At 49.7% G+C, this 25,762-nt stretch overlaps 1 protein-coding gene across 1 annotated transcript in view; it reads left to right on the forward strand.

Annotated features, from left to right (window-relative positions):
• The first annotated feature begins 4,431 nt into the window (after positions 1 to 4,431).
• CTSF (cathepsin F) overlaps positions 4,432 to 25,762 on the forward strand; it is a 38,588-nt gene continuing 17,257 nt past the window's right edge. Inside the window, exons 1-5 of the mRNA XM_038765360.1 lie at positions 4,432 to 4,668; positions 7,596 to 7,671; positions 9,110 to 9,174; positions 13,243 to 13,318; positions 19,752 to 19,865. Coding sequence (XP_038621288.1) covers positions 4,432 to 4,668; positions 7,596 to 7,671; positions 9,110 to 9,174; positions 13,243 to 13,318; positions 19,752 to 19,865 — 568 coding nt within the window. The remainder of the gene's footprint in view (positions 4,669 to 7,595; positions 7,672 to 9,109; positions 9,175 to 13,242; positions 13,319 to 19,751; positions 19,866 to 25,762) is intronic.

Raw genomic sequence — 25,762 nt, forward strand, 5'->3', positions numbered from 1 at the left:
CATATAAAGCCGGTCCCTACCCAACAGCGGGCTCGCAGTCTAGAAGGGGGAGACAGACAACAAAACGAAATATATTGACAAAATAAAATAAATAGAAATAGAGTAATACATATGTACAAACATATAACGAGAAGCAGCGTGGCTCACCGGAAAGAGCCCGGGCTTTGGAGTCAGAGGTCATGGGTTCGAATCCCGGCTCCGCCCCGTGTCTGCTGTGTGACCTTGGGCAAGTCACTTCACTTCTCGGAGCCTCAGTGACTTCATCTGTAAAATGGGGGTGAAGACTGTGAGCCCCACGTGGGACAACCTGATCACCTTGTTTCCCCCCCAGCGCTTAGGACAGTGCTTGGCACATAGTAAGCGCTTAACAAATGCCATTATTATTATTATTATTATTATTATTAAAATGGGGATCAAGACTGTGAGTCCCAAGTGGGACAACCTGATAGCCTCATAAATATCCCAGTGCTTAGAACAGTGCTTGGCACATAGTAAGCGCCTAACAAACACCATTGTTATAATTATCCCCTTTTCTCAGAACTTCCCACCCCCTACTAGAATACACTGTGTCACCCCAGCACCAGAAATGGTTCCGGCTCTCAGGGCGTCCCATTTATCGGAAGTTTTTTGGGTCCCAACCCTAAGTAACCTAGCAAAAACCTTTGGTCATCAATCAATCGCTGGTATTTAGAGAAGCAGCGTGGCTCAGTGGAAAGAGCCCAGGCTTTGGAGTCACAGGTGGTGGGTTCAAATCCCGGCTCCGCCACTTAGCTGGGTGACTTTGGGCAAGTTACTTCACTTCCCTGGGCCTCAGTTCCCTCATCTGTCAAATGGGGATCATCATCATCAATCGTATTTATTGAGCGCTTACTATGTGCAGAGCACTGGACTAAGCGCTTGGGAAGTCCAAATTGGCAACATCTAGAGACAGTCCCTACCCAACAGTGGGCTCACAGTCTAAAAGGGGGAGACGGAGAACAAAACCAAACATGCTAACAAAATAAAATAAATAGAATAGATATGTACAAGTAAAATAAATAGAGTAATAAATCATCATCATCAATCGTATTTATTGAGCGCTTACTATGTGCAGAGCACTGGACTAAGCGCTTGGGAAGTCCAAATTGGCAACATCTAGAGACAGTCCCTACCCAACAGTGGGCTCACAGTCTAAAAGGGGGAGACGGAGAACAAAACCAAACATGCTAACAAAATAAAATAAATAGAATAGATATGTACAAGTAAAATAAATAGAGTAATAAATCACCATCATCAATCGTATTTATTGAGCGCTTACTATGTGCAGAGCACTGGACTAAGCGCTTGGGAAGTCCAAATTGGCAACATATAGAGACAGTCCCTACCCAACAGTGGGCTCACGGTCTAAAAGGGGGAGGCGGAGAACAAAACCAAACATGCTAACAAAATAAAATAAATAGGATAGATATGGACAAGTAAAATAAATAAATAGAGTAATAAATATGTACAAACATATATACAGGTGCTGTGGGGAAGGGAAGGAGGTAAGATGGGGGGGATGGAGAGGGGGACGAGGGGGATGAAGACTGTGAGCCCCTCGCGGGACAACCTGATCACCTTGTATCTACCCCAGTGCTTAGAACAGTGCTTTGCACATAGTAAGCGCTTAACAAATACCAACATTATTATTATAATTATAATTATTATTATTATTATTATATCTGATATCTGTTGTAGTCCTGCCCTGCCTCTGATGGCATCCCAAACGGCTCTCAGCCCCCCGTGGGACAACCTGATCACCTTGTAACCTCCCCAGCGCTTAGAGAAGCACCGTGGCTCAGTGGAAAGAGCACAGACTTGGGAGTCCGAGATCATGGGTTCGAATCCCACCTCTGCCACTTCACTTCCCTGTGCCTCCGTTACCTCATCTGTCAAATGGGGATGAAGACTGTGAGCCTCCCCGCCGTGGGACAACCTGATCACCTTGTAACCCCCCCCAGCGCTTAGAACAGTGCTTCGCACATAGTAAGTGCTTAACAAATACCATCATTATTATTATTAGAAGAAGCGTGGCTCAGTGGAAAGAGCCCAGGCTTTGGAGGCAGAAGTCATGGGTTCAAACCCCAGCTCTGACAATTGTCAGCTGGGTGACTTTGGGCAAGTCACTTCACTTCTCTGGGCCTCAGTTCCCTCATCTGTCAAATGGGTTTGAAGACTGTGAGCCCCCCAGTGGGACAACCTGATCACCTTGTAACCTCCCCAGCGCTTAGAACAGTGCTTTGCACACAGTAAGCGCTTAATAAATGCCATCATTATTATTTTCCCCTTCTAGACCGTGAGTCCACTGTTGGGTAGGGACCGTCTCTATGTGTTGCCAACTTGTACTTCCTAAGCGCTTAGTCCAGTGCTCTGTACATAGTGAGCGCTCAATAAATACGATTGAATGAATGAATGAATGAATAGAACAGTGCTAGGCACATTGTAAGCGCTTAATAAATGCCATTATCATTCCTATTATTGTCTCCAACCCGCTGCCCCGGTGTGGCTCAGTGGAAAGAGCCCGGGCTTTGGAGTCAGAGGTCAAGGGTTCAAATCCCGCCTCCGCCAATTCATTCATTTTTTCATTCAATCAATCGTCTTTATTGAGCGCTTACTGTGTGCAGAGCCCTGGACTAAACGCTTGGGAAGTCCAAGTTGGCAACATAGAGAGACGGTCCCTACCCAACAGCGGGCTCACAGTCCAGAAGGGGGAGACAGACAACAAAACAAAACATATTAACAAAATAAAATAATTAGAATGAATATGTACAAATAAAATAGAGTAATAAATCCGTACAAACATATATGGATATATACAGGTGCTGTGGGGAGGGGAAGGAGGTAAGGCGGGGGGGATGGGGAGGGGGAGGAGGGGGAGGAGGGGGAGCACTGTTCTAAGCGCTGGGGAGGTCACAAGGTGATCAGGTTGTCCCACGGGAGGCCCACAGTCTTGATCCCCATTTTACAGATGAGGGAACTGAGGCCCAGAGAATCAATCAATCAATTGTATTTATTAAGCACTTACTATGTGCAGAGCACTGGACTAAGCGCTTGGGAAGTACAACTTGGCAACATATAGAGACAGTCCCTACCCAACAGCGGGCTCACAGTCTAGAAGGGGGAGACAGAGAACAAAACCAAACATATTAACAAAATAAAATAAATAGAATAGATATGTACAAGTAAAATAAATAGAGTAATAAATATGTACATATATATATATATGCCATTATATATATATATGAGAAGCAGCGTGGCTCAGTGGAAAGAGCCCGGGCTATGAAGTCAGAAGTCATGAGTTAAAATCCTGGCTCCGCCAACTGTCAGCTCTGTGACTTTGGGCAAGTCACTTCACTTCTCTGGGCCTCAGTGACCTCATCTGGAAAATGGGGATGAAGACTGTGAGCCCCTTGCGGGACAACCTGATCACCTTGTAACCTCCCCAGCGCTTAGAACAGTGCTTTGCACATAGCAAGCGCTTAATAAATGTTATCATTATTATTATTATTCTCTGGGCCACAGTGACCTCATCTGGAAAATGGGGATGAAGACTGTGAGCCCCACATGGTGCAACCTGATCACCTTGTAACCTCCCCAGCGCTTAGAACAGTGCTTTGCACATAGCAAGTGCTTAATAAAAGTTATCATTATTATTATGGTTCTCTGGGCCTCAGTGACCCCATCTGGAAAAGGGGGATGAAGACCGTGAGCCCCTTGTGGGACAACCTGATCACCTTGTAACCTCCCCAGCGCTTAGAACAGGTGCTTTGCACATAGTAAGCGCTTAATAAATGCCATCATTATTATTAGTATTATATACATATATACAGGTACTTGCCCAAAGTCACATAGCTGACAACTCCCCCTCCCCCCCCCCCCCTTGTAGACTGTGAGCCCGCTGTTGGGTAGGGACCGTCTCTAGATGATGCCAACTTGGACTTCCCAAGCGCTTAGCACAGTGCTCTGCACACAGTAAGCGCTCTATAAATACGGTTGAATGAATGAATGCCGGTGAATGAATGAATGCCGCGCTCAATAAATACGATTGAATGAATGAATGAATGAATGCCGGAGGCCCCGCCCACCCGGGGGGAGGCGGCGCCCCCTTGTGGGAGCCCCGGCCCGCCCTCCCCGGAGGCCCCGCCCCATCGTGGAGGCCACGCCCATCGGTGAGGGTCACTCCCCTCGGCGAAGGCCACGCCCACTTCTGGCGGGCACCGCCCCTCCGGGAAAGCCACGCCCACCGGGAGGTCACGTCCCCTATCGGAAGCCCCGCCCCTGTCGGAGTCCCCGCCCCTCCGGGCTCCCGGTGCCGCCCCCTGCCGGTGTCCCGCCCCCTGCCGGTGTCCCGCCCCCTCTGCAGTCCTCCCCGGGAACGGCGGCGGCGGCGGCGGCGGCGGTGGGAGCGACGTCATGGAGCGGCCGGGATGGGGATCGGGATGGGGATGGGGATGGGGATCGGGCCGGAGACGGGAGCGGGAGCGGGTCCCGGGCCCGGGCGTGTCCCCCCTGCCGGCTCCGCCGCTCTGCCTGCCGCTGCTGCTGCCGCTGCTGCTGTTGTTGCTGTGGCTGCCGGCCCCGGCCTGCTCCGGGACCGTGCCCGGGGCCGCCGCCCGCCTCGCCCTCCCGGTGCAACCCCGGGGCCGCCAGGTGACCGCCGGACCTCCCTCCGTCCCTCCCTCCGTCCCTCCGTCCCTCCGTCCCTCCCTCCGTCCCACCGGCCGGCCATTCTCCGTCCCTCCGCCTAGCCATCCGTTCACCCATCCATCCGTCCACCCACCTGTCCGTCCACCCTTCCATCCACCCTTCCGTCCGTCCATCTTTCGGTCCGTCCTTCCGTCCACCCATCCTTCCATCCATCTATCCCTCCATCCATCCGTCCCTCCGTCCGTCCACCCATCTGTCTGTCCACCCTTCCATCCATCCATCCATCCATCCCTCCATCCGTCATCTTTCGGTCCGTCCTTCCGTCTCCCCATGCATCCATCCATCTATCCATCCACCCATCCATCCATCCATCTATCCCTCCATCCATCCATCTATGCATCCACCCATCCATCCATCCATCTATCCCTCCATCCATCCATCTATCCATCCACCCATCCATCCATCCATCTATCCCTCCATCCATCCGTCCCTCCATCCGTCCACCTATCTGTCTGTCCACCCTTCCATCCATCCATCCATCCCTCCATCCGTCATCTTTCGGTCCATCCTTCCGTCTCCCCATCCATCCATCTATCCATCTATCTATCCATCCATCCATCTATCTATCTATCCGTCCATCCATCCGTCCATCCACCCACCCATCTATCCATCCATCCATCCATCTATCTATCTATCCGTCCATCCATCCGTCCATCCACCCACCCATCTATCCATCCATCCATCCATGCATCCATCCATCCATCCATCTATCCATCCATGCATCCATCCATCCATCCATCTATCCATCCATCCATCCATCCGTCCACCCACCCATCCATCCATCTATCCATCTGTCCATCCATCCACCCATCCACCCGTCCGTCCACCCATCCACCCATCTATCCATCTATCCACCCACCCATACATCCATCCATCCGTCTTCAAGCCAGAGAGCAGAGGCAGCAGCCAGGTGCCCAGTGGCTCCGGGGGAGAGACCATCCTTGGGGATGGATCTCACTATCTGGGGAGTCCTTTGCTTATCTCCTCCAAGCAGCCTTCCCTGACTGCGCCCTCCTTTCCTCTTCTCCCACTCCCTTCTGCTCCTGACTCGCTGCCTTGATTCATCCCCCCTTCCAGCCCCACGTCACTTACGTCCATCTCTATCATGTATTCGTTTCTATTAATATCCGTCTCCCCCTCTAGACTGTCAGCTCCTTGTGGGCAGGGAATGTGTCCGTGACACGGTTCTCTCCCAAGCGCTTAGTACAGTGCTCTACACATGATCGGGACTCAATAATGAGAAGCAGCGTGGCTCAGCGGCTCCCCTTTTCTTTCATTCATTCATTCAATCGTATTTATTGAGCGCTTACTGTATGCAGAGCACTGTACTGAGCGCTTGGGAAGTACAAGTTTCTGAGAACTTCCCACTCCCTACTAGAATACGCCGTGTCACCCCGACACCAGAAATGGTTCCGGCTCTCAGGGCGTCCCATTTATCGGAAGTATTTTGGGTCCCAACCCTAAGTAACCTAGCAAAAAACTTTGGTCATCAATCAGTCGATTCATTCATTCATTCATTCATTCATTCATTCGATCGTACTTATTGAGCGCCTACTATGTGCAGAGCACTGGACTAAGCGCTTGGGAAGTACAAGTCGGCAACGTATGTCCATGGTATTTAGAGGAGCAGCGTGGCTCGGTGGAAAGAGCCCGGGCTCGGGAGTCAGAGGCCGCGGGTTCAAATCCCGGCCCCGCCACTTGTCAGCCGTGTGACCTGGGGCGAGTCGCTTCACTTCTCTGGGCCTCAGTGACCTCATCTGGAGAATGGGAGTTGAGACTGTGAGCCCCAAGGGGGGCAACCTGATCCCCTTGTATCTACCCCGGCGTTTAGAACGGCGCTTGGCACATAGTAAGCGCTTAATAAATACCATCATCATCATTATGCACTCTGCGCACAGTAAGTGCTCAATAAATACGATTGATGATGATGATGATGATTATAATAATAATAATAATAATCACAGTTGACTGACTTTTCTGCCTCAACTCCCTGAGTCACGGGACCATTTTGGGCCATTTTGATGCCCGGGCTCGGGAGTCAGAGGCCGCGGGTTCAAATCCCGGCCCCGCCACTTGTCAGTCGTGTGACCTGGGGCAAGTCGCTTCACTTCTCTGGGCCTCAGTGACCTCATCTGGAGAATGGGAGTTGAGACTGTGAGCCCCAAGGGGGGCAACCTGATCCCCTTGTATCTACCCCGGCGTTTAGAACGGCGCTTGGCACATAGTAAGCGCTTAATAAATACCATCATCATCATTATGCACTCTGCGCACAGTAAGTGCTCAATAAATACGATTGATGATGATGATGATGATTATAATAATAATAATAATAATCACAGTTGACTGACTTTTCTGCCTCAACTCCCTGAGTCACGGGGCCATTTTGGGCCATTTTGATGCCCGGGCTCGGGAGTCAGAGGCCGCGGGTTCAAATCCCGGCCCCGCCACTTGTCAGTCGTGTGACCTGGGGCAAGTCGCTTCACTTCTCTGGGCCTCAGTGACCTCATCTGGAGAATGGGAGTTGAGACCGTGAGCCCCAAGGGGGGCAACCTGATCCCCTTGCATCTACCCCGGCGTTTAGAACGGCGCTTGGCACATAGTAAGCGCTTAACAAATCCCATCATCATCATTATGCACTCATCAACATCATCAATCGTATTCATTGATTGAGCGATCATCATTATGCACTCTGCACACAGTAAGCGCTCAATAAATACGATTGATGATGATGATGATTATACTAATAATAATAATAATAATCACAGTTGACTGACTTTTCTGCCTCAACTCCCTGAGTCACAGGGCCATTTTGGGCCATTTTGGGCCGTTTTGACGCCCCGGCCGCAGACGCTGACCCTCTCTTCTTTTAGGGTTGTCACTCTGAAGTCCTGGACCAGACCCAGATGGGCAAACAAATGTTTCTGAAAGCGGATTGCGGCCCAGCAGGTGAGAACAGCCCAAGGGGTCCCTGGCAGTGGGGGGGACTCCCCTCGTCCTCCACTCCCGGCCCAGGGCTCTTCGAGAGGGTGAGGGTTGGAAGCAGCCCAGCAAAAAGAAGCAGCGTGGCTCAGCGGAAAGAGCCCGGGCTTTGGAGTCAGAGGTCATGGGTTCAAATCCCGGCTCCGCCACTCGTCAGCTGGGTGACTTTGGGCAAGTCGCTTCACTTCTCTGGGCCTCAGTTCCCTCACCTGTAAAATGGGGATGAATCAATCAATCAATCAATCAATCATATTTATTGAGCGCTTACTATGTGCAGAGCACTGTACTAAGCGCTTGGGAAGTACAAGCTGGCAACATATAGAGACAGTCCCTACCCAACATTGGGCTCACAGTCTAAAAGGGGGAGACAGAGAAAAAAAAAAACAACCAAACCAAACATACTAACAAAATAAAATAAATAGAATAGATATGTACAAGTAAAATAAATAAATAATTGGAGTAATAAATATGTACAAACATATATACATATATACAGGCGCTGTGGGGAAGGGAAGGAGGTAAGATGGGGGGATGGAGAGGGGGATGAGGGGGATGAAGACTGTGAGCCCTCCGTGGGACAACCTCATCACCGTGTAACCTCCCCAGCGCTTAGAGCAGTGCTTTGCACATAGTAAGCGCTTAATAAATGCTATCATTAAAAAAATAAAAAGGACAGAGCACAGGCCTGGGAATTAGAAGGTCATGGGTTCTAATTCCAGCTCCGCCACTTGTTAGTATGTTTGGTTTTGTTCTCCGTCTCCCCCTTTTAGACTGTGAGCCCGCTGTTGGGTAGGGGCTGTCTCTAGATGTTGCCAACTTGGACTTCCCGAGCGCTTAGTACAGTGCTCTGCACATAGTAAGTGCTCAATAAATACGATTGATTGATTGATTGTCTGTCGTGTGGCCTTCAGCAAGTCACTTCCCTTCCTCGGTTACCTCCTCTGTAAAGTCATCATCATCCTCATCAATTGTATTTATTGAGCGCTTACTGTGTGCAGAGCACTGTACTAAGCGCTTGGGAAGTCCAAGTTGGCAACATATAGAGACAGTCCCTACCCAACAGTGGGCTCACAGTCTAAAAGGGGGAGACAGAGAACAAAACCAAACATACTAACAAAATAAAATAAATAGAATAGATATGTACAAGTAAAATAAAATGGGGGTGAAGACTGGGAACCCAATGTGGGACCGGGACGGTGTCCAGCCCAATTACCGTGTATCCACCCCCAGCGCTTAGTACAGTGCCTGGCACATAGTAAGTGCTAAAGAAATCAATCAATCGTATTTATTGAGCGCTTACTGGGTGCAGAGCACTGTACTAAGCGCTTGGGAAGTAAGAAATACCACAATTATTATTATTATGGGGCTGGGAGGCAGGTCATCAAACCTAATTTGTCCTTTCTAGAGACCCCAGATGAGCCCAAGAATCTGGACCACCATCAACCGCTGCCCCAGGAAGACCCCACGCAGGTGAGGACCCGGGTTAGCCAGGGCGAGAAAGTGGTGTCTTCATTCATTCATTCATTCATTCAATCGTATTTATTGAGCGCTTACTCTGTGCAGAGCACTGTACTAAGCGCTTGGGAAGTCCAAGTTGGCAACATCTAGAGACGGTCCCTACCCAACAGCGGGCTCACAGTCTAGAAGGGGGAGACAGGCAACAAAACAAAACCTATTAACAAAATAAAATAAATAGAATAAACATGTACAAATCTCCCCCTTTTAGACTGTGAGCCCGCTGTTGGGTAGGGACCGTCTCTAGATGTTGCCAACTTGGACTTCCCAAGCGCTTAGTACAGTGCTCTGCACACAGTAAGCGCTCAATAAATACAATTGATGATGATGATGATGATGCTTCCCACTACTCCATGCTGCTTCTGCGTTTAATAGCTTTCTATTTTACATTTCTAAAGCCTTCCCCATCTGAGTCCTCGGTTTCCCTCCTCCTTCTTCCTTCTGCGTCACCTGTGCACTTGGAACTGTCCCCTGTAGTACTATTATTATTACTACTATTATTATTATTATTACTATTAATAAGTACTATTATTATTAATATCCTCACTAAGCCCTGACGCATCTCCCCTGTCCGCCTTCCTCTCTGCGTCGACTATGCATTTGGCCGAGTAATAATAATAATAATAATAATAATAATAGCATTTCATCAATCATATTTATTGAGCGCTTACTGTTTGCAGAGCACTGTACTAAGCGCTTGGGAAGTACAAGTTGGCAACATATAGAGACAGTCCCCACCCAACAGTGGGCTCACAGTCTAAAAGACTGTTAAGATTTGTTAAGCGCTTAGTACAGTGCTCTGCACACAGTAAGCGCTCAATAAATACGGTTGATTGATTGATTAAATGCTTAGTATGTGCAAAGCACTGTTCTAAGCGCTGGAGTAGAGAAGCAGGGTGGCCTAGTGGCTACAGCCCGAGCCCCGGAGTCAGAAGGACCTGGGTTCTAATCCTGCCTCCGCCACAAGTCCGCTGTTTGACATTTATCCAACCCCATGTTGGACTGTTTCCAACCCCATTTGCTTATAAGCCTCCAAACGCTTAGAACAGTGCCTGGTACCGCGTAAGCGCTAAACAAATGCTATTATTATTATCATCATCATTAATAGGTAATAATCAATCGTATTTATTGAGCGCTTACTGTGTGCAGAGCACTGGACTGAGCGCTTGGGAAGTACAAGTTGATAAGAATAATGATGGCATTTGTTAAGCGCTTACTATGTGCAAAGCACTGTTCTAAGCGCTGGGGGGATATAACATCAATCAATCAATCAATCGTATTTATTGAGCGCTTACTGTGTGCAGAGCACTGTACTAAGCTCTTGGGAAGTCCAAGTTGGCAACATATAGAGACGGTCCCTACCCAACAGTGGGCTCACAGTCTAAAAGATCTAAAAGATCTCACAGTCTAACACGATCAGGTTGTCCCACGTGGGGCTCACAGTCAATCCCCATTTACAGATGAGGTAACTGAGGCTCAGAGAAGTGAAGTGACTTGCCCAAGGTCACACAGCAGACACGTGGCGGAGCCGGGATTCGAACCCATGACCTCTGACTCCAAAGCCCGTGATAATAATGATGGCATTCCCCCTTCTAGACTGGGAGCCCACTGTTGGGTAGGGACCGTCTCTATGTGTCACCAACTTGTACTTCCCAAGCACTTAGTACAGTGCTCTGCACACAGTAAGCGCTCAATAAATACGATTGATTGATTGATTTGTTAAGCGCTTACTATGTGCGAAGCGCTGTTCTGAACGCTGGGGCTTATCAGGTTGTCCCACGTGCCGCATGTCCGCTGTTTGACCTTCGGCAAGCCACATCGTTCCTCTGGGCCTCGGTTCCTGCCTGTAAAATGGGGATGAAGAATGTGAGGCCCGTGTGGGACCGGGACTGTGTCCGAACTGATTAACTTGTATCCGCCCCAGTGTTTAGAACAGTGCTTGGCACCCAGTAAGAGCTTAACAAGTATTATTATTATTAAGCAATTTTATTATCCCCCCCTCCGATCCCCACATCACTTATCATCATCATCAATTGTATTTATTGAGCGCTTACTATGCGCAGAGCACTGTACTAAGCGCTTGGGAAGTACAAATTGGCAACACATAGAGACACTTACGGAAATATCCTTCTACTCTATTTCCCCCCCAGCCCAGTCCACCCTCCGTAATTTATTTTAATGCCTGTCTCACCTTGTAGATTATAAGCTCCTTGACTCTATTATGTTGTATGATAACAGTGCTTTGCACATAGTAAGCGCTTAACAAATGCCATTTTATTTTTTATTTTTTTATTTTTTTTTTACTTTCCCAAGTGCTTAATACAGAGCTCTGCATACATATTTATTACTCTATTTATTTATTTATTTTACTTGTACATATCTATCCTATTTATTTTATTTTGTTAGTATGTTTGGTTTTGTTCTCTGTCTCCCCCTTTTAAACTGTGAGCCCACTGGTGGGTAGGGACTGTCTCTAGATGTTGCCAATTTGTACTTCCCAAGCGCTTAGTACAGTGCTCTGCACATAGTAAGCACTCAATAAATACGATTGATGATGATGATGATGATTACTCTATTTATTTATTTATTTTACTTGTACATATCTATCCTATTTATTTTATTTTGTTAGTATGTTTGGTTTTGTTCTCTGTCTCCCCCTCTCAGACTGTGAGCCCACTGTTGGGTAGGGACTGTCTCTAGATGTTGCCAATTTGTACTTCCCAAGCGCTTAGTACAGTGCTCTGCACATAGTAAGCGCTCAATAAATACGATTGATGATGATGATGATGATGATGATGATGATGAATACCACCGCCCTAAATCACTGCTGTCCACATCCCTAATTTACTTTGGGTTCGCCTCTCCCTCCGGCCTGGAAACTTACGGGCGGGGATCCCGTCCAACAGCTCTGTTGTACTGCATCATCATCATCCATCGTATTTACTGAGCGCTTACTGTGTGCAGAGCACTGTACTAAGCGCTTGGGAAGTCCGAATTGGAAACATATAGAGACAGTCCCTACCCAACAGTGGGCTCACAGTCTAAAAGGGGGAGACAAAGCCAAACATACTAACAAAATAAAATAGTTTCCCAAGCGCTTAGTTCAGTGCTCTGCACACAGAAAGCGCTCACTCGGTGGTATTTATCGAGGTTTTAGCAGATGCTCTGCACACAGTAAGCGCTCAATAAATACAATTTCCTTCCTTCCTCTCCCCCTCGCCCCCCTCTCCATCCCCCCCGCCTTACCTCCTTCTCTTCCCCACAGCACCTGTATATATGTATATATGTTTGTACATATTTATTACTCTATTTATTTAGTTATTTTACTTGTACATATCTATTCTATTTATTTTATTTTGTTAGTCGGTTTGGTTTTGTTCTCTGTCTCCCCCTTTTAGACTGTGAGCCCACTGTTGGGTAGGGACTGTCTCTATATGTTGCCAATTTGTACTTCCCAAGCGCTTAGTACAGTGCTCTGCACATAGTAAGCGCTCAATAAATATGATTGATTGATTGATTGATTGATGATGCGGGGCAGAGGAGTACAACACGGCAGAGTTGAAAAATGCAATCTTTCCCCACAGGGAGCTTACAGTCCATTAATTGATTAAGCCCATACTCCCTAAAGCGCTTTAAAACTCATACTCTGCCGCTGCAGCATGCGGGCCTGGGCATTGAGAAGCAGCGTGGCTCAGCGGAAAGAGCCCGGGCTTTGGAGTCAGAGGTCATGGGTTCAAATCCCGGCTCTGCCCATTGTCAGCCGGGTGATTTGGGGCGAGTCACTTCACTTCTCTGGGCCTCAGTTCCCTCAGCTGGAAAATGGGGGTGAAGACTGTGAGCCCCCCGTGGGACAACCTGATCGCCTTGTAACCTCCCCAGCGCTTAGAACAGTGCTTTGCACGTAGTAAGCGCTTAATAAATCCCATCATATATATATATATAAATACGAATGAATGCAGCGGGGCTCCTCGGAGGTGGCTGTGAGAGGATGTTTGGAAGCATCACCTGTCTTGCGTCTTCCAGGGTCACTCGGTGGAGGTGATCTCCCTCTTCAAGGAATTCCTCACCACCTACAATCGGAGCTACGCCAACGCTACAGGTGAGGCGGGCCAGCTCCAGCCGGGAGAGCCCGGAAGTGGAAGAATGGCAGGGAATCGATCAATCAGTCAATCAATCAATCAATCGTATTTATTGAGCGCTGACTGTGTGCAGAGCACTGGACTAAGCGCTTGGGAAGTCCAAGTTGGCGAAATGTAGAGACGGTCCCTACCCAACAGTGGGCTCACAGTCTAAAAGGGAAGGCCGAGGATTGGGACCCCAGATCCTCCCCCCAGGCTTTGGAGTCAGAGGTCACGGGTTCCAACCCCGGCTCCGCCAATTATCATCAATCGTATTTATTGAGCGCTTACTGTGTGCAGAGCACTGGACTAAGCGCTTGGGAAGTCCAAGTTGGCAACATATAGAGACAGTCCCTACCCAACAGTGGGCTCACAGTCTAAAAGGGAAGGCCGAGGATTGGGACCCCAGATCCTCCCCCCAGGCTTTGGAGTCAGAGGTCACGGGTTCCAACCCCGGCTCCGCCAATTATCATCAATCGTATTTATTGAGCGCTTACTGTGCGCAGAGCACTGTACTAAGCGCTTGAATAATAATGATGGCATTTGTTAAGCGCTTACTATGTGCAAAGCCCTGTTCCGAGCGCTGGGGGGGATACAAGGTGATCAAGTTGTCCCACGGGGGGCTCGCAGTTTTCATCCCCATTTTCCAGATGAGGTAACTGAGGCTCAGAGAAGCCCAAGGTCACACAGCAGACGTGTGGTGGAGCCGGGATTCGAACCCGTGACCTCTGACTCCAAAGCCCGGGCTCTTTCCACTGAGCCCCGCTGCTCAGCTGTGTGACTTTGGGCAAGTCACTTCACTCCTCCGGGCCTCAGTGACCTCATCTGGAAAATGGGGATGGAGACTGTGAGCGCCCCGTGGGACAACCTGATCACCTTGAAAGCTCCCTAGCGCTTTGCACGTAGTAAGCGCTTAATAAAGGCCGTCATTATTATTATTATCATCAACATCAATCGTATTAATTGAGCACTTACTGTGCGCTGAGCACTGTACTAAGCGCTTGAATAATAATGATGGTGTTTGTTAAGCGCTTACTATGTGCAAAGCCCTGTTCCAAGCGCTGGGGGGGAATACAAGGTGATCAAGTTGTCCCACGTGGGGCTCGCAGTTTTAATCCCTATTTTCCAGATGAGGTAACTGAGGCTCAGAGAAGCCCAAGGTCACACAGCAGACATGTGGTGGAGCCGGGATTCGAACCCGTGACCTCTGACTCCAAAGCCCGGGCTCTTTCCACTGAGCCCCGCTGCTCAGCTGTGTGACTTTGGGCAAGTCGCTTCACTCCTCCGGGCCTCAGTGACCTCATCTGTCAAATGGGGATGGAGACTGTGAGCGCCCCGTGGGACAACCTGATCACCTTGAAAGCTCCCTAGCGCTTTGCACGTAGTAAGCGCTTAATAAAGGCCGTCATTATTATTATTATCATCAACATCAATCGTATTAATTGAGCACTTACTGTGCGCTGAGCACTGTACTAAGCGCTTGAATAATAATGATGGCGTTTGTTAAGCGCTTACTATGTGCAAAGCCCTGTTCCGAGCGCTGGGGGGGATACAAGGTGATCAAGTTGTCCCACGGGGGGCTCGCAGTTTTCGTCCCCATTTTCCAGATGAGGTAACTGAGGCTCAGAGAAGCCCAAGGTCACACAGCAGACATGTGGTGGAGCCGGGATTCGAACCCGTGACCTCTGACTCCAAAGCCCGGGCTCTTTCCACTGAGCCCCGCTGCTCAGCTGTGTGACTTTGGGCAAGTCGCTTCACTCCTCCGGGCCTCAGTGACCTCATCTGTCAAATGGGGATGGAGACTGTGAGCGCCCCGTGGGACAACCTGATCGCCTTGAAACCTCCCTAGCGCTTTGCACGTAGTAAGCGCTTAATAAAGGCCGTCATTATTATTATTATCATCAACATCAATCGTATTAATTGAGCACTTACTGTGCGCTGAGCACTGTACTAAGCGCTTGAATAATAATGATGGCGTTTGTTAAGCGCTTACTATGTGCAAAGCCCTGTTCCAAGCGCTGGGGGGGAATACAAGGTGATCAAGTTGTCCCACGGGGGGCTCGCAGTTTTCATCCCCATTTTCCAGATGAGGTAACTGAGGCTCAGAGAAGCCCAAGGTCACACAGCAGACATGTGGTGGAGCCGGGATTCGAACCCGTGACCTCTGACTCCAAAGCCCGGGCTCTTTCCACTGAGCCCCGCTGCTCAGCTGTGTGACTTTGGGCAAGTCGCTTCACTCCTCCGGGCCTCAGTGACCTCATCTGTCAAATGGGGATGGAGACTGTGAGCGCCCCGTGGGACAACCTGATCACCTTGAAAGCTCCCTAGCGCTTTGCACGTAGTAAGCGCTTAATAAAGGCCGTCATTATTATTATTATCATCAACATCAATCGTATTTATTGAGCGCTTACGGTGTGCAGAGCACTGTACTAAGCGCTTGCAGTGTACTAAGCGCACTGTATTGCTCTGTACTATTATTATCCCCATACCCTGTCAGACCAGTCATGTTTTCCTGGTCCTCCAAGAAAGGAAACTGCAAATTCTGGTCTGGTTATGGAATTGCCAACAATTAGGGCCTCGAAGTCACTCCCCACGTCGAGCCAGTCAGACCGGCGTGTCTGCTCTTGGGTTTCCACCTCCCGGGCTGGAGCGATCTGCCCCAACCGGGAGAGGACTCATCATCATCATCAATCGTATTTATTGAGCGCTTACTATGCGCAGAGCACTGTACTAAGCGCTTGGGAAGTACAAATTGGCAACATCTAGAGACAGTCCCTACCCAACAGTGGGCTCACAGTCTAAAAGACGCCTCCCGCCGTGGCAAGGTGGGCGCCCGACCCACGGGCGCCGTGCCCACCCCCTGTCCCCTCCGTTGCGTGAGAAACAGCATGGCACTGGGGCTAGAGCCCGGGCTTTGGAGTCAGAGGTCGTGGGTTCGAATCCCGGCTCCGCCAATTGTCAGCTGGGTGACTTTGGGCAAGTCACTTAACTTCTCTGGGCCTCAGTGACCTCATCTGTAAAATGGGTATTAAGACTGTGAACCCCCTGTGGGACAACCTGATCGCCTTGTAACCCCCAGCGCTTAGAACAGTGCTTTGCACATAGTAAGCGCTTAATAAATGCCATTATTATTATTATTATTAGGGGATGGAGCATGGGCCTGAGAGTTAGGAGGTCATGGGTTCTAATCCCGGCTCTGCCACTTGTCTGTGCTGGGTGACCTAAGGCAAGTCACTTCACTTCCCTGGGCCTCAGTTACCTCATCTGCATAATGGGGATTGAGACTGCAAGCCCCACATGGGACAGGGACTGTGTCCAACCTGATTTGCTTGGATCCACCCCCGTGCTTAGTACAGTGCCTTGCATAGAGTAAGCACTTAATGCATAGAATTATTAAAAAATTTGACAATAAACCCATTACCTGCCCACAATGAGCTTACAGTCTAGAGGACTGTAATAATACCACAGTAATAATTGTGATGTCTGTTAAATGTTTACTCTGGGCCAAGCACCGTACTAAGCGCTGGGGTAGATACAAGATCATCAGGTTGTACACTGTCTCTGTCCCACACGGAGCTCACCGTCAAAGTAAGAGGGTGAACGGCGTGGCTCAGGGGAAAGAGCCCGGGCTTTGGAGTCAGAGGTCATGGGTTCAAATCCCGGCTCTGCCAATTGTCAGCTGGGTGACTTTGGGCGAGTCACTTCATTTCTCTGGGCCTCACTTACCTCATCTGTAAAATGGGGTTTAAGACTGTGAGCCCCACGTGGGAACAACCTGATCACCTTATCTATTTGTATTACTGTCTGTCTCCCCCTCTAGACCGTGAGCTCGTTGTTGGGTAGGGACCGTCTCTATATGTTTCCAACTTAGACTTCCCAAGCGCTTAGTACAGTGCTCCGCACACAGTAAGCACTCAATAAATACAATTGAATGAATGAATAAATGAATCAATCGTCAATCATCAATCGTATTTATTGAGCACTTACTGTGTGCAGAGCACTGGACTAAGCGCTTGGTAAGTACAAATTGGCAACATATAGAGACAGTCCCTACCCATCAGTGGGCTCACAGTCTAAAAGGGGGAGACAAAACCAAACATACTAACAAAATAAAATAGAATAGATATGTACAAGTAAAATAAATAACTAGAGTAATAAATATGCACAAACATATATACATATATACAGGTGCTGTGGGGAAGGGAAGGAGGTAAGGCGGGGGGAATGGAGAGGGGAAGGAGGGGGAGAGGAAGGAAGGGGCTCAGTCTGGGAAGGCCTCCTGGAGGAGGTGAGCTCGCAGTAGGGCCTTCACTTCTCTGGGTCTCAGTTCCCTCATCGGGAAAATGGGGATTAAGACTGTGAGCCCCCCCGTGGGACAACCTCATCACCTTGTAACTTCCCCAGCGCTTAGAACAGTGCTTTGTACATAGTAAGCACTTAATAAATGCCATTATTATTATTATTATTATTATTATCTGGAAAATGGGGATTTCATTCATTCATTCATTCATTCATTCAGTTGTCTTTAATTGAGCGCTTACTAAGCGCTTGGGAAGTCCAAGTTGGCAACATATAGAGACGGTCCCTACCCAACAATGGGCTCACAGGCTAGAAGTGGGGGATTGAGACCGAGAGCCCCACGTGGGTCAGGGGCTGGGTCCAACCCAATTTGTTTGTAATAATAATAATAATGGTATTTGTTAAGCACTTGCGGAGAAGTAGCGTGGCTCAGTGGAGAAGAACACGGGCTTTGGAGTCAGAGGTCATGGGTTCAAACCCCGGCTCCGCCAATCGTCAGCTGTGTGACTTTGGGCAAGTCACTTCACTTCTCTGGGCCTCAGTTACCTCATCTGTAAAATGGGGATTGAGACTGTGAGTCCCATGTGGGACAACCTGATCACCTTGTAACCTCCCCAGCGCTTAGAACAATGCTTTGCATATAGTAAGCACTTAATAAATGCCATCATTATTATTATTATTATTATTACTATGTGTCAAGCACTGTTCTAAGCGCTGAGAGGAGCTTACAAGGTCATCAAGTTGTCCCACGGGGGGCTCACAATCTTAATCCCCATTTTACAGATGAGAGAACTGGGGCCCCGGAGAAGTGACGTGACTTGCCCAAAGCCACCCAGCTGACAAGCGGTGGAGCCCGGATTTGAACCCACGACCTCTGACTCCAAAGCCCGGGCTCTTTCCACTAGGCCGTGCATTCTGACTCCGGTACCCACCCCAGTGCGTAGCATGGTGTCCGGCGCAAAGTCAGTGCTTAACAAATACCATTATTATTATTATTATCCGGTCTCAGAGCCGCTCGCCCTGTTGTCCTCCTCGCCTCTACCCACCCCTCTTCACCCCAAAACAACCCAGGGAGGTTGCCAAGGTCCCAGCCTGGCACCTGGCCTTCCTCCCCACCCAGCCCACCATCAAGAGAAGCAGTGTGGCTCAGTGGAAAGAGCCCGGGCTTTGGAGTCAGAGGTCATGGGTTCAAATCCCGGCTCTGCCACTTGTCAGCTGGGTGACTTTGGGCAAGTCGCTTCACTTCTCCAGGCCTTAGTTCCCTCATCTGTAAAATGGGGATTAAAACTGTGGGCCCCCCGTGGGACAACCTGATCACCTTGTAACCTCCCCAGCGCTTAGAACGGTGCTTTGCACATAGTAAGCGCTTAACAAATACCATTATTATTATTATTATTATTATTATTAATAAACCCAGTTTAATTTGAGGCCTTCCCAAACTGAGCCCCTTCCTTCCTCTCCCCCACGACCCCCTCTCGATCCCCCCCCATCTTACCTCCTTCCCTTCCCCACAGCACCTGTATATAGGTATATATCAATCAGTCAATCAATCGTACTTATTGAGCGCTTACTATGTGCAGAGCACTGTACTAAGCGCTTGGGAAGTACAAATTGGCAACACATAGAGACAGTCCCTACCCAACAGTGGGCTCACAGTCTAAAAGGGGGAGACAGAGAACAGAACCAAACATACCAACAAAATAAAATAAATAGGATAGAAATGTACAAGTAAAATAAATAAATAGATAAATAGAGTAATAAATATAAATATAATATAAATAATATAATATAAAAATAAAAATAAAAGAGTAACAAACCATATATGTTTGTACATATTTATTACTCTATTTATTTTACTTGTACCCATCTATTCTATTTATTTTATTTTGTTAGTACGTTTGGTTTTGTTCTCTGTCTCCCCCTTATAGACTGTGAGCCCACTACTGGGTAGGGACCATCTCTATATGTTGCCAGCTTGTACATCCCAAGCGCTTAGTCCAGTGCTCTGCACACAGTGAGCGCTCAATAAATACGATTGATTGATTGATTGATTGATTAAACAACACCCTTCCCCCCATCCCGGCCGCGCCTGTTCTCCCCTCCCGTGGTCCACAGAGAGTCAGCGACGCCTAGGCATCTTCGCCCGCAACCTGGAACGGGCCCGAAGGATCCAGGAGCTGGACCTGGGATCAGCCCAATATGGAGTCACCAAGTTCAGTGACCTCACAGGTAGGAGACGCTCCGGACGGGGGTGCGAGGCCGGGCGGGCTCCCCTCCTTCATCCATCCATCCATCGGTGGTGTCCACGAGAAGCAGCGTGGCTCAGTGGAAAGAGCCCGGGCTTTGGAGTCAGAGGTCGTGGGTTCAAATCCCGCCTCCACCAATTGTCAGCCGGGTGACTTTGGGCAAGTCACTTCACTTCTCTGGGCCTCGGTTCCCTCATCTGGAAAATGGGGATGAAGACTGGGAGCCCCCAGTGGGACAACCTGCTCACCTAGTAACCTCCCCAGCACTTAGAACAGTGCTTTGCACGTAGTAAGCGCTGAATAAATGCCATTATTATTATTAATGTCCTCTCCCAAGCGCTTAGTAATAATAATAACGATGGCATTTATTGAGTGTTTACTTTGTGCTCTGCACCCCGTAAGCACTTAATCAATCAATCAATCAATCGTATTTATTGAGCACTTACTGTGTGCAGAGCACTATACTAAGCGCTTGGGAAGCACAAGTTGGCAACATCACTTCACTTCACTGGGCCTCAGTTCCCTCATCTGGAAAATGGGGATGAAGACTGGGAGCACCCCATGGGACAACCCGATCACCTCGTAACCTCCCCAGCGCTTAGAACAGTGCTTGGCACATAGCACAGTGCTTTGCACATAGTAAGCACTTAATTCCTGGACAGTGAGCCCGCTGTTGAGTAGGGACTGTCTCTATATGTTGCCAACTTGTACTTCCCAAGCGCTTAGTACAGTGCTCTGCACACAGTAAGCGCTCAATAAATACGATTGAATGAATGAATGAATGAATAGTAAGCACTTAATAAATGCCATCATTATTATTATTATTGAGCACTTACTGTGTGCAGAGCATTGTGCTTGAGAAAGTATATGTCGCCAACTTGTACTTCCCAGGCGCTTAGTACAGTGCTCTGCACACAGTAAGCGCTCAATAAATACGATTGAATGAATGAATGAATGAAAAGTACAAGCAGCACGGCCTAGTGGATAGACCCGCGTTCTAGTGCCGGCTCTGCCGCTTGTCTGCCGGGTGACCTTGGGCAAGTCACTTCACTTCTCTGGGCCTCAGTTCCCTCATCTGTAAAATGGGGATTAAGGCTGGGAGCCCCATGTGGGACAGGGACTGTGCCCAACCCAATTATCTTGTAACCACCCCAGCGCTTAATACAGTGCTTGACAAATCGAAAATGCTTAACAAATACCATTATTATTATTTTTTGATGGTATTTGTTAAGCGCTTACTATGTGCAAAGCATGTTCTAAGCGCTGGGGGGGATACAAGGTGATCAGATTGTCCCACGTGGGGCTCACAGTCTTCACCCTCATTTTACGGATGAGGGAACTGAGGCTCTGAGAAGTTAAGTGACTTGCCCAAGGTCACACAACAGCCATGTGGCGGAGCGGGATTCGAACCCATGACCTCTGACTCCAAAGCCCGGGCTTTTGCCACTGAGCCACGCTGCTTCTTGATTATTACTAATCGATTATTACTAATTATCATTAGTAGTAGTGTAATAATAATGATGGATTTCGTTAAGCGCTTACTATGTTCCAAGCACTGTTCCAAGTGCTGGGGTAGATACAGAGTAATCGGGCTGTCCCCCGTGGGGCTCACAGACTTCATCCCCGTTTTCCAGATGAGGTCACTAAGGCCCAGAGAAGTGAAGTTATGTTGCCAATTTGTGCTTCCCAAGCGCTTAGTACAGTGCTCTGCACATAGTAAGCGCTCAATAAATACGATTGATTGATTGATTGATTGAAGTGACTTGCCCAGAGTCACCCAGCTGACAAGTGGCAGCGGAGAAATTAGAACCCACAACCTCAGACTCCTAAGTGGAAAGAGCCCGGGCTTTGGAGTCAGAGGTCGTGGGTTCAAATCCCGGCTCCGCCACTTGTCAGCTGGGTGACTTTGGGCAACTCACTTCACTTCTCTGGGCCTCAGTTCCCTCATCTGTAAAAGGGGGATGAAGACTGGGAGCCCCATGTGGGACAACCTGATTACCTTGTAACCTCCCCAGTGCTTAGAACAGTGCTTTGCACATAGTAAGTGCTTAATAAATGCCATCATTATTATTATTATTATTATTATTATTATTATTATTATTATTTCCACTAAGCCACGCTGCTTCTGTCCCACGGAATTAGCAGACGCATTCTCTGCAGTCTGGAGGGGGATAACGCGGGGGGCGGGGGGGTGATACACGCCATCGCTGGGCAGGACAAATTGCTCTGGCTCCCACCCCAATGGGGCAAGCACCTGTTCCCATTGGGGTCAGGCTGGTGTGAAGACACTTGGGCAGGGCCTCTCTGAGCTGAGGGAGGCAGGTTTTGGGCCCATCCCTTTTTGAGATGCCCCCGCTCCCCTCTGTGGGCCGGGTGGCATCTCCTGCTGCTCCCCTTGGTGCTGGTCAGCCATCTTGTCAGCCCTCTGGTCAGGCCCCTTGTGAAGCCTCTTGTCAGCCCTCTTGTCAAGCCCTCCTATCAGGCCCCCTGTGAAGCCTCTTGTCAGCCCTCTTGTCAGGTTCTCTTGTCAGGCCCCCCTGTCAGCCCTCTTGTCAGCCCTCTTATCAGGCCCCTTGTGAACCTTCTTGTCAGCCCTCTTGTCAGGTTCTCTTGTTTGGCCCTCCCGTCAGCCCTATTGTCAGCCGTCTTATCAGGCCCCTTGTGAAGCCTCTTGTCAGCCCTCTTGTCAGCTCTCTTGTCAGGTTCTCTTGTCAGGCCCTTCCATCAGCCCTCGTGTCAAGCCCTCTTATCAGGCCCCTTGTGAAGCCTTTTGTCAGCCCTCTTGTCAGGTTCTCTTGTCAGGCCCTCTTATCAGGCCCCTTGTGAAGCCTCTTGTCAGCCCTCTTGTCACGTTCTCTTGTCAGGCCCTCCCGTCAGCCCTCTTGTCAGCCATCTTCTAAGGCCCCTTGTGAAGCCTTTTGTCAGCCCTCTTGTCAGGTTCTCTTGTCAGGCCGTCCCATCAGGTTCTCTTGTCAGGCCCTCCCATCAGCCCTCTTGTCAGCCATCTTATCAGGCCGTCCCATCAGGTTCTCTTGTCAGGCCCGCCCGTCAGCCCTCTTGTCAGCCATCTTATCAGGCCCCTTGTGAAGCCTTTTGTCAGCCCTCTTGTCAGGTTCTCTTGTCAGGCCCTCCCGTCAGTTTCTCTTGTCAGGCCCTCCTGTCAGCCCTCTTCTCAGCCATCTTATCAGGCCCCTTGTGAAGCCTTTTGTCAGCCCTCTTGTCAGGTTCTCTTGTCAGGCCCTCCCGTTAGGTTCTCTTGTCAGGCCCCCCATCAGCCCTCTTGTCAGCCATCTTATCAGGCCCCTTGTGAAGCCTTTTGTCAGCCCTCTTGTCAGGTTCTCTTGTCAGGCCCCCCCATCAGCCCTCTCCTCAGCCGTCTTATCAGGCCCCTTGTGAAGCCTCTTGTCAGCCCTCTTGTCAGGTTCTCTTGTCAGGCCCTCCCGTCAGGTTCTCTTGTCAGGCCCTCTTATCAGGCCCCTTGTGAAGCCTCTTGTCAGCCCTCTTGTCACGTTCTCTTGTCAGGCCAGCTTGTCAGCCCTCTTGTCAAGCCGTCTTATCAGGCCCCTTGTCAAGCCTCTTGTCAGCCCTCTTGTCAGGTTCTCTTGTCAGGCCCCCCATCAGCCCTCTTGTCAGCCATCGTATCAGGCCCCTTGTGAAGCCTCTTGTCAGCCCTCTTGTCAGCCCTCTTGTCAGGTTCTCTTGTTTGGCCCTCCCCTCAGTCCTCTTGTCAAGCCCTCTTATCAGGCCCCTTGTGAAGCCTCTTGTCAGCCCTCTTGTCAGGCCCCCCCATCAGCCCTCTTGTCAGCCGTCTTATCAGGCCCCTTTTCAAGCCTCTTGTCAGCCCTCTTGTCAGGTTCTCTTGTCAGGCCCTCCCGTCAGCCCTCTTGTCAAGCCCTCTTATCAGGCCACTTGTGAAGCCTCTTGTCAGCCTTCTTGTCACGTTCTCTTGTCAGGCCCTCCCGTCAGCCCTCTTGTCAGCCATTTTATCGGGCCCCTTGTGAAGCCTTTTGTCAGCCCTCTTGTCAGGTTCTCTTGTCAGACCCTCCTGTCGGGTTCTCTTGTCAGGCCCTCCCATCAGGTTCTCTTGTCAGGCCCTCTTGTCAGGTTCTCTTGTCAGGCCCTCTTGTCAGGTTCTCTTGTCAGGCCCTCCCGTCAGCCCTCTTGTCAGCCATCTTATCAGGCCCCTTGTGAAGCCTTTTGTCAGCCCTCTTGTCAGGTTCTCTTGTCAGGCCCTCCCGTCAGGTTCTCTTGTCAGGTCCTCCCGTCAGCCCTCTTGTCAGCCATCTTATCAGGCCCCTTGTGAAGCCTCTTGTCAGCCCTCTTGCCAGGTTCTCATGTTTGGCCCTCCTGTCAGCCCTCTTGTCAAGCCCTCTTATCAGGCCCCTTGTGAAGCCTCTTGTCAGCCTTCTTGTCACGTTCTCTTGTCAGGCCCTCTCGTCAGCCCTCTTGTCAGACATCTTATCAGGCCCCTTGTGAAGCCTCTTGTCAGCCCTCTTGTCAGCCCTCTTGTCAGGTTCTCTTGTCAGGCCCTCCCGTCAGCCCTCGTGTCAAGCCCTCTTATCAGGCCCCTTGTGAAGCCTTTTGTCAGCCCTCTTGTCAGGTTCTCTTGTCAGGCCCTCCCGTCAGCCCTCTTGTCAGCCGTCTTATCATCATCAATCGTATTTATTGAGCACTTACTGTGTGCAGAGCACTGTACTAAGAGCTTGGGAAGTACAAATTGGTAACATATAGAGACAGTCCCTACCCAACAGTGGGCTCACAGTCTAAAAAGCCCTCCTATCAGGCCCCTTGTCAAGCCTCTTGTCAGGTTCTCTTGTCAGGCCCTCTCATCAGCCGTCTTATCAGGCCCCTTGTGAAGCCTCTTGTCAGCCCTCTTGTCAGGTTCTCTTGTCAGGCCCTCCCATCAGCCCTCTTGTCAGCCATCTTATCAGGCCCCTTGACAAGCCTCTTGTCAGCCCTCTTGTCAGGTTCTCATGTTTGGCCCTCCTATCAAGCCCTCTTATCAGGCCCCTTGTGAAGCCTCTTGTCAGCCTTCTTGTCACGTTCTCTTGTCAGGCCCTCTCGTCAGCCCTCTTGTCAGCCATCTTATCAGGCCCCTTGTGAAGCCTCTTGTCAGGTTCTCTTGTCAGGCCCTCCCGTCAGCCCTCTTGTCAGCCATTTTATCAGGCCACTTGTGAAGGCTTTTGTCCGCCCTCTTGTCAGGTTCTCTTGTCAGACCCTCCCGCGAGGTTCTCTTTTCAGGCCCTCCCATCAGCCCTCTTGTCAGCCATCTTATCAGGCCCCTTGTGAAGCCTCTTGTCAGCCCTCTTGTCAGGTACTCTTGTCAGGCCCTCCCGTCAGGTTCTCTTGTTTGGCCCTCCTATCAGCCCTCTTGTCAGCCATCTTATCAGGCCCCTTGTGAAGCCTTTTGTCAGCCCTCCTGTCAGGTTCTCTTGTCAGGCCCTTCCGTCAGGTTCTCTTGTCAGGCCCTCCTGTCAGGTTCTCTTGTCAGGCCCTCCTGTCAGGTTCTCTTGTCAGGCCCTTCCGTCAGGTTCTCTTGTCAGGCCCTCTTGTCAGGTTCTCTTGTCAGGCCCTCCCGTCAGCCCTCTTGTCAAGCCCTCTTATCAGACCCCTTGTGAAGCCTCTTCTCAGCCCTCTTTTCAGGTTCTCTTGTTTGGCCCTCCCATCAACCGTCTTGTCAAGCCCCCTTATCAGGCCCCTTGTGAAGCCTCTGGTCAGGTTCTCTTGTCAGGCCCTCCCGTCAGCCCTGTTGTCAGCCGTCTTATCAGGCCCCTTGTGAAGCCTCTTGTCAGCCCTTTTGTCAGGTTCTCTTGTCAGGCCCTCCCTTCAGCCCTCTTGTCAAGCCCTCTTATCAGGCCCCTTGTGAAGCCTCTTGTCAGC

The sequence above is a fragment of the Tachyglossus aculeatus genome, chromosome 22 (assembly GCF_015852505.1).
Source record: "Tachyglossus aculeatus isolate mTacAcu1 chromosome 22, mTacAcu1.pri, whole genome shotgun sequence".
Taxonomy (NCBI): Eukaryota; Metazoa; Chordata; class Mammalia; order Monotremata; family Tachyglossidae; genus Tachyglossus; species Tachyglossus aculeatus.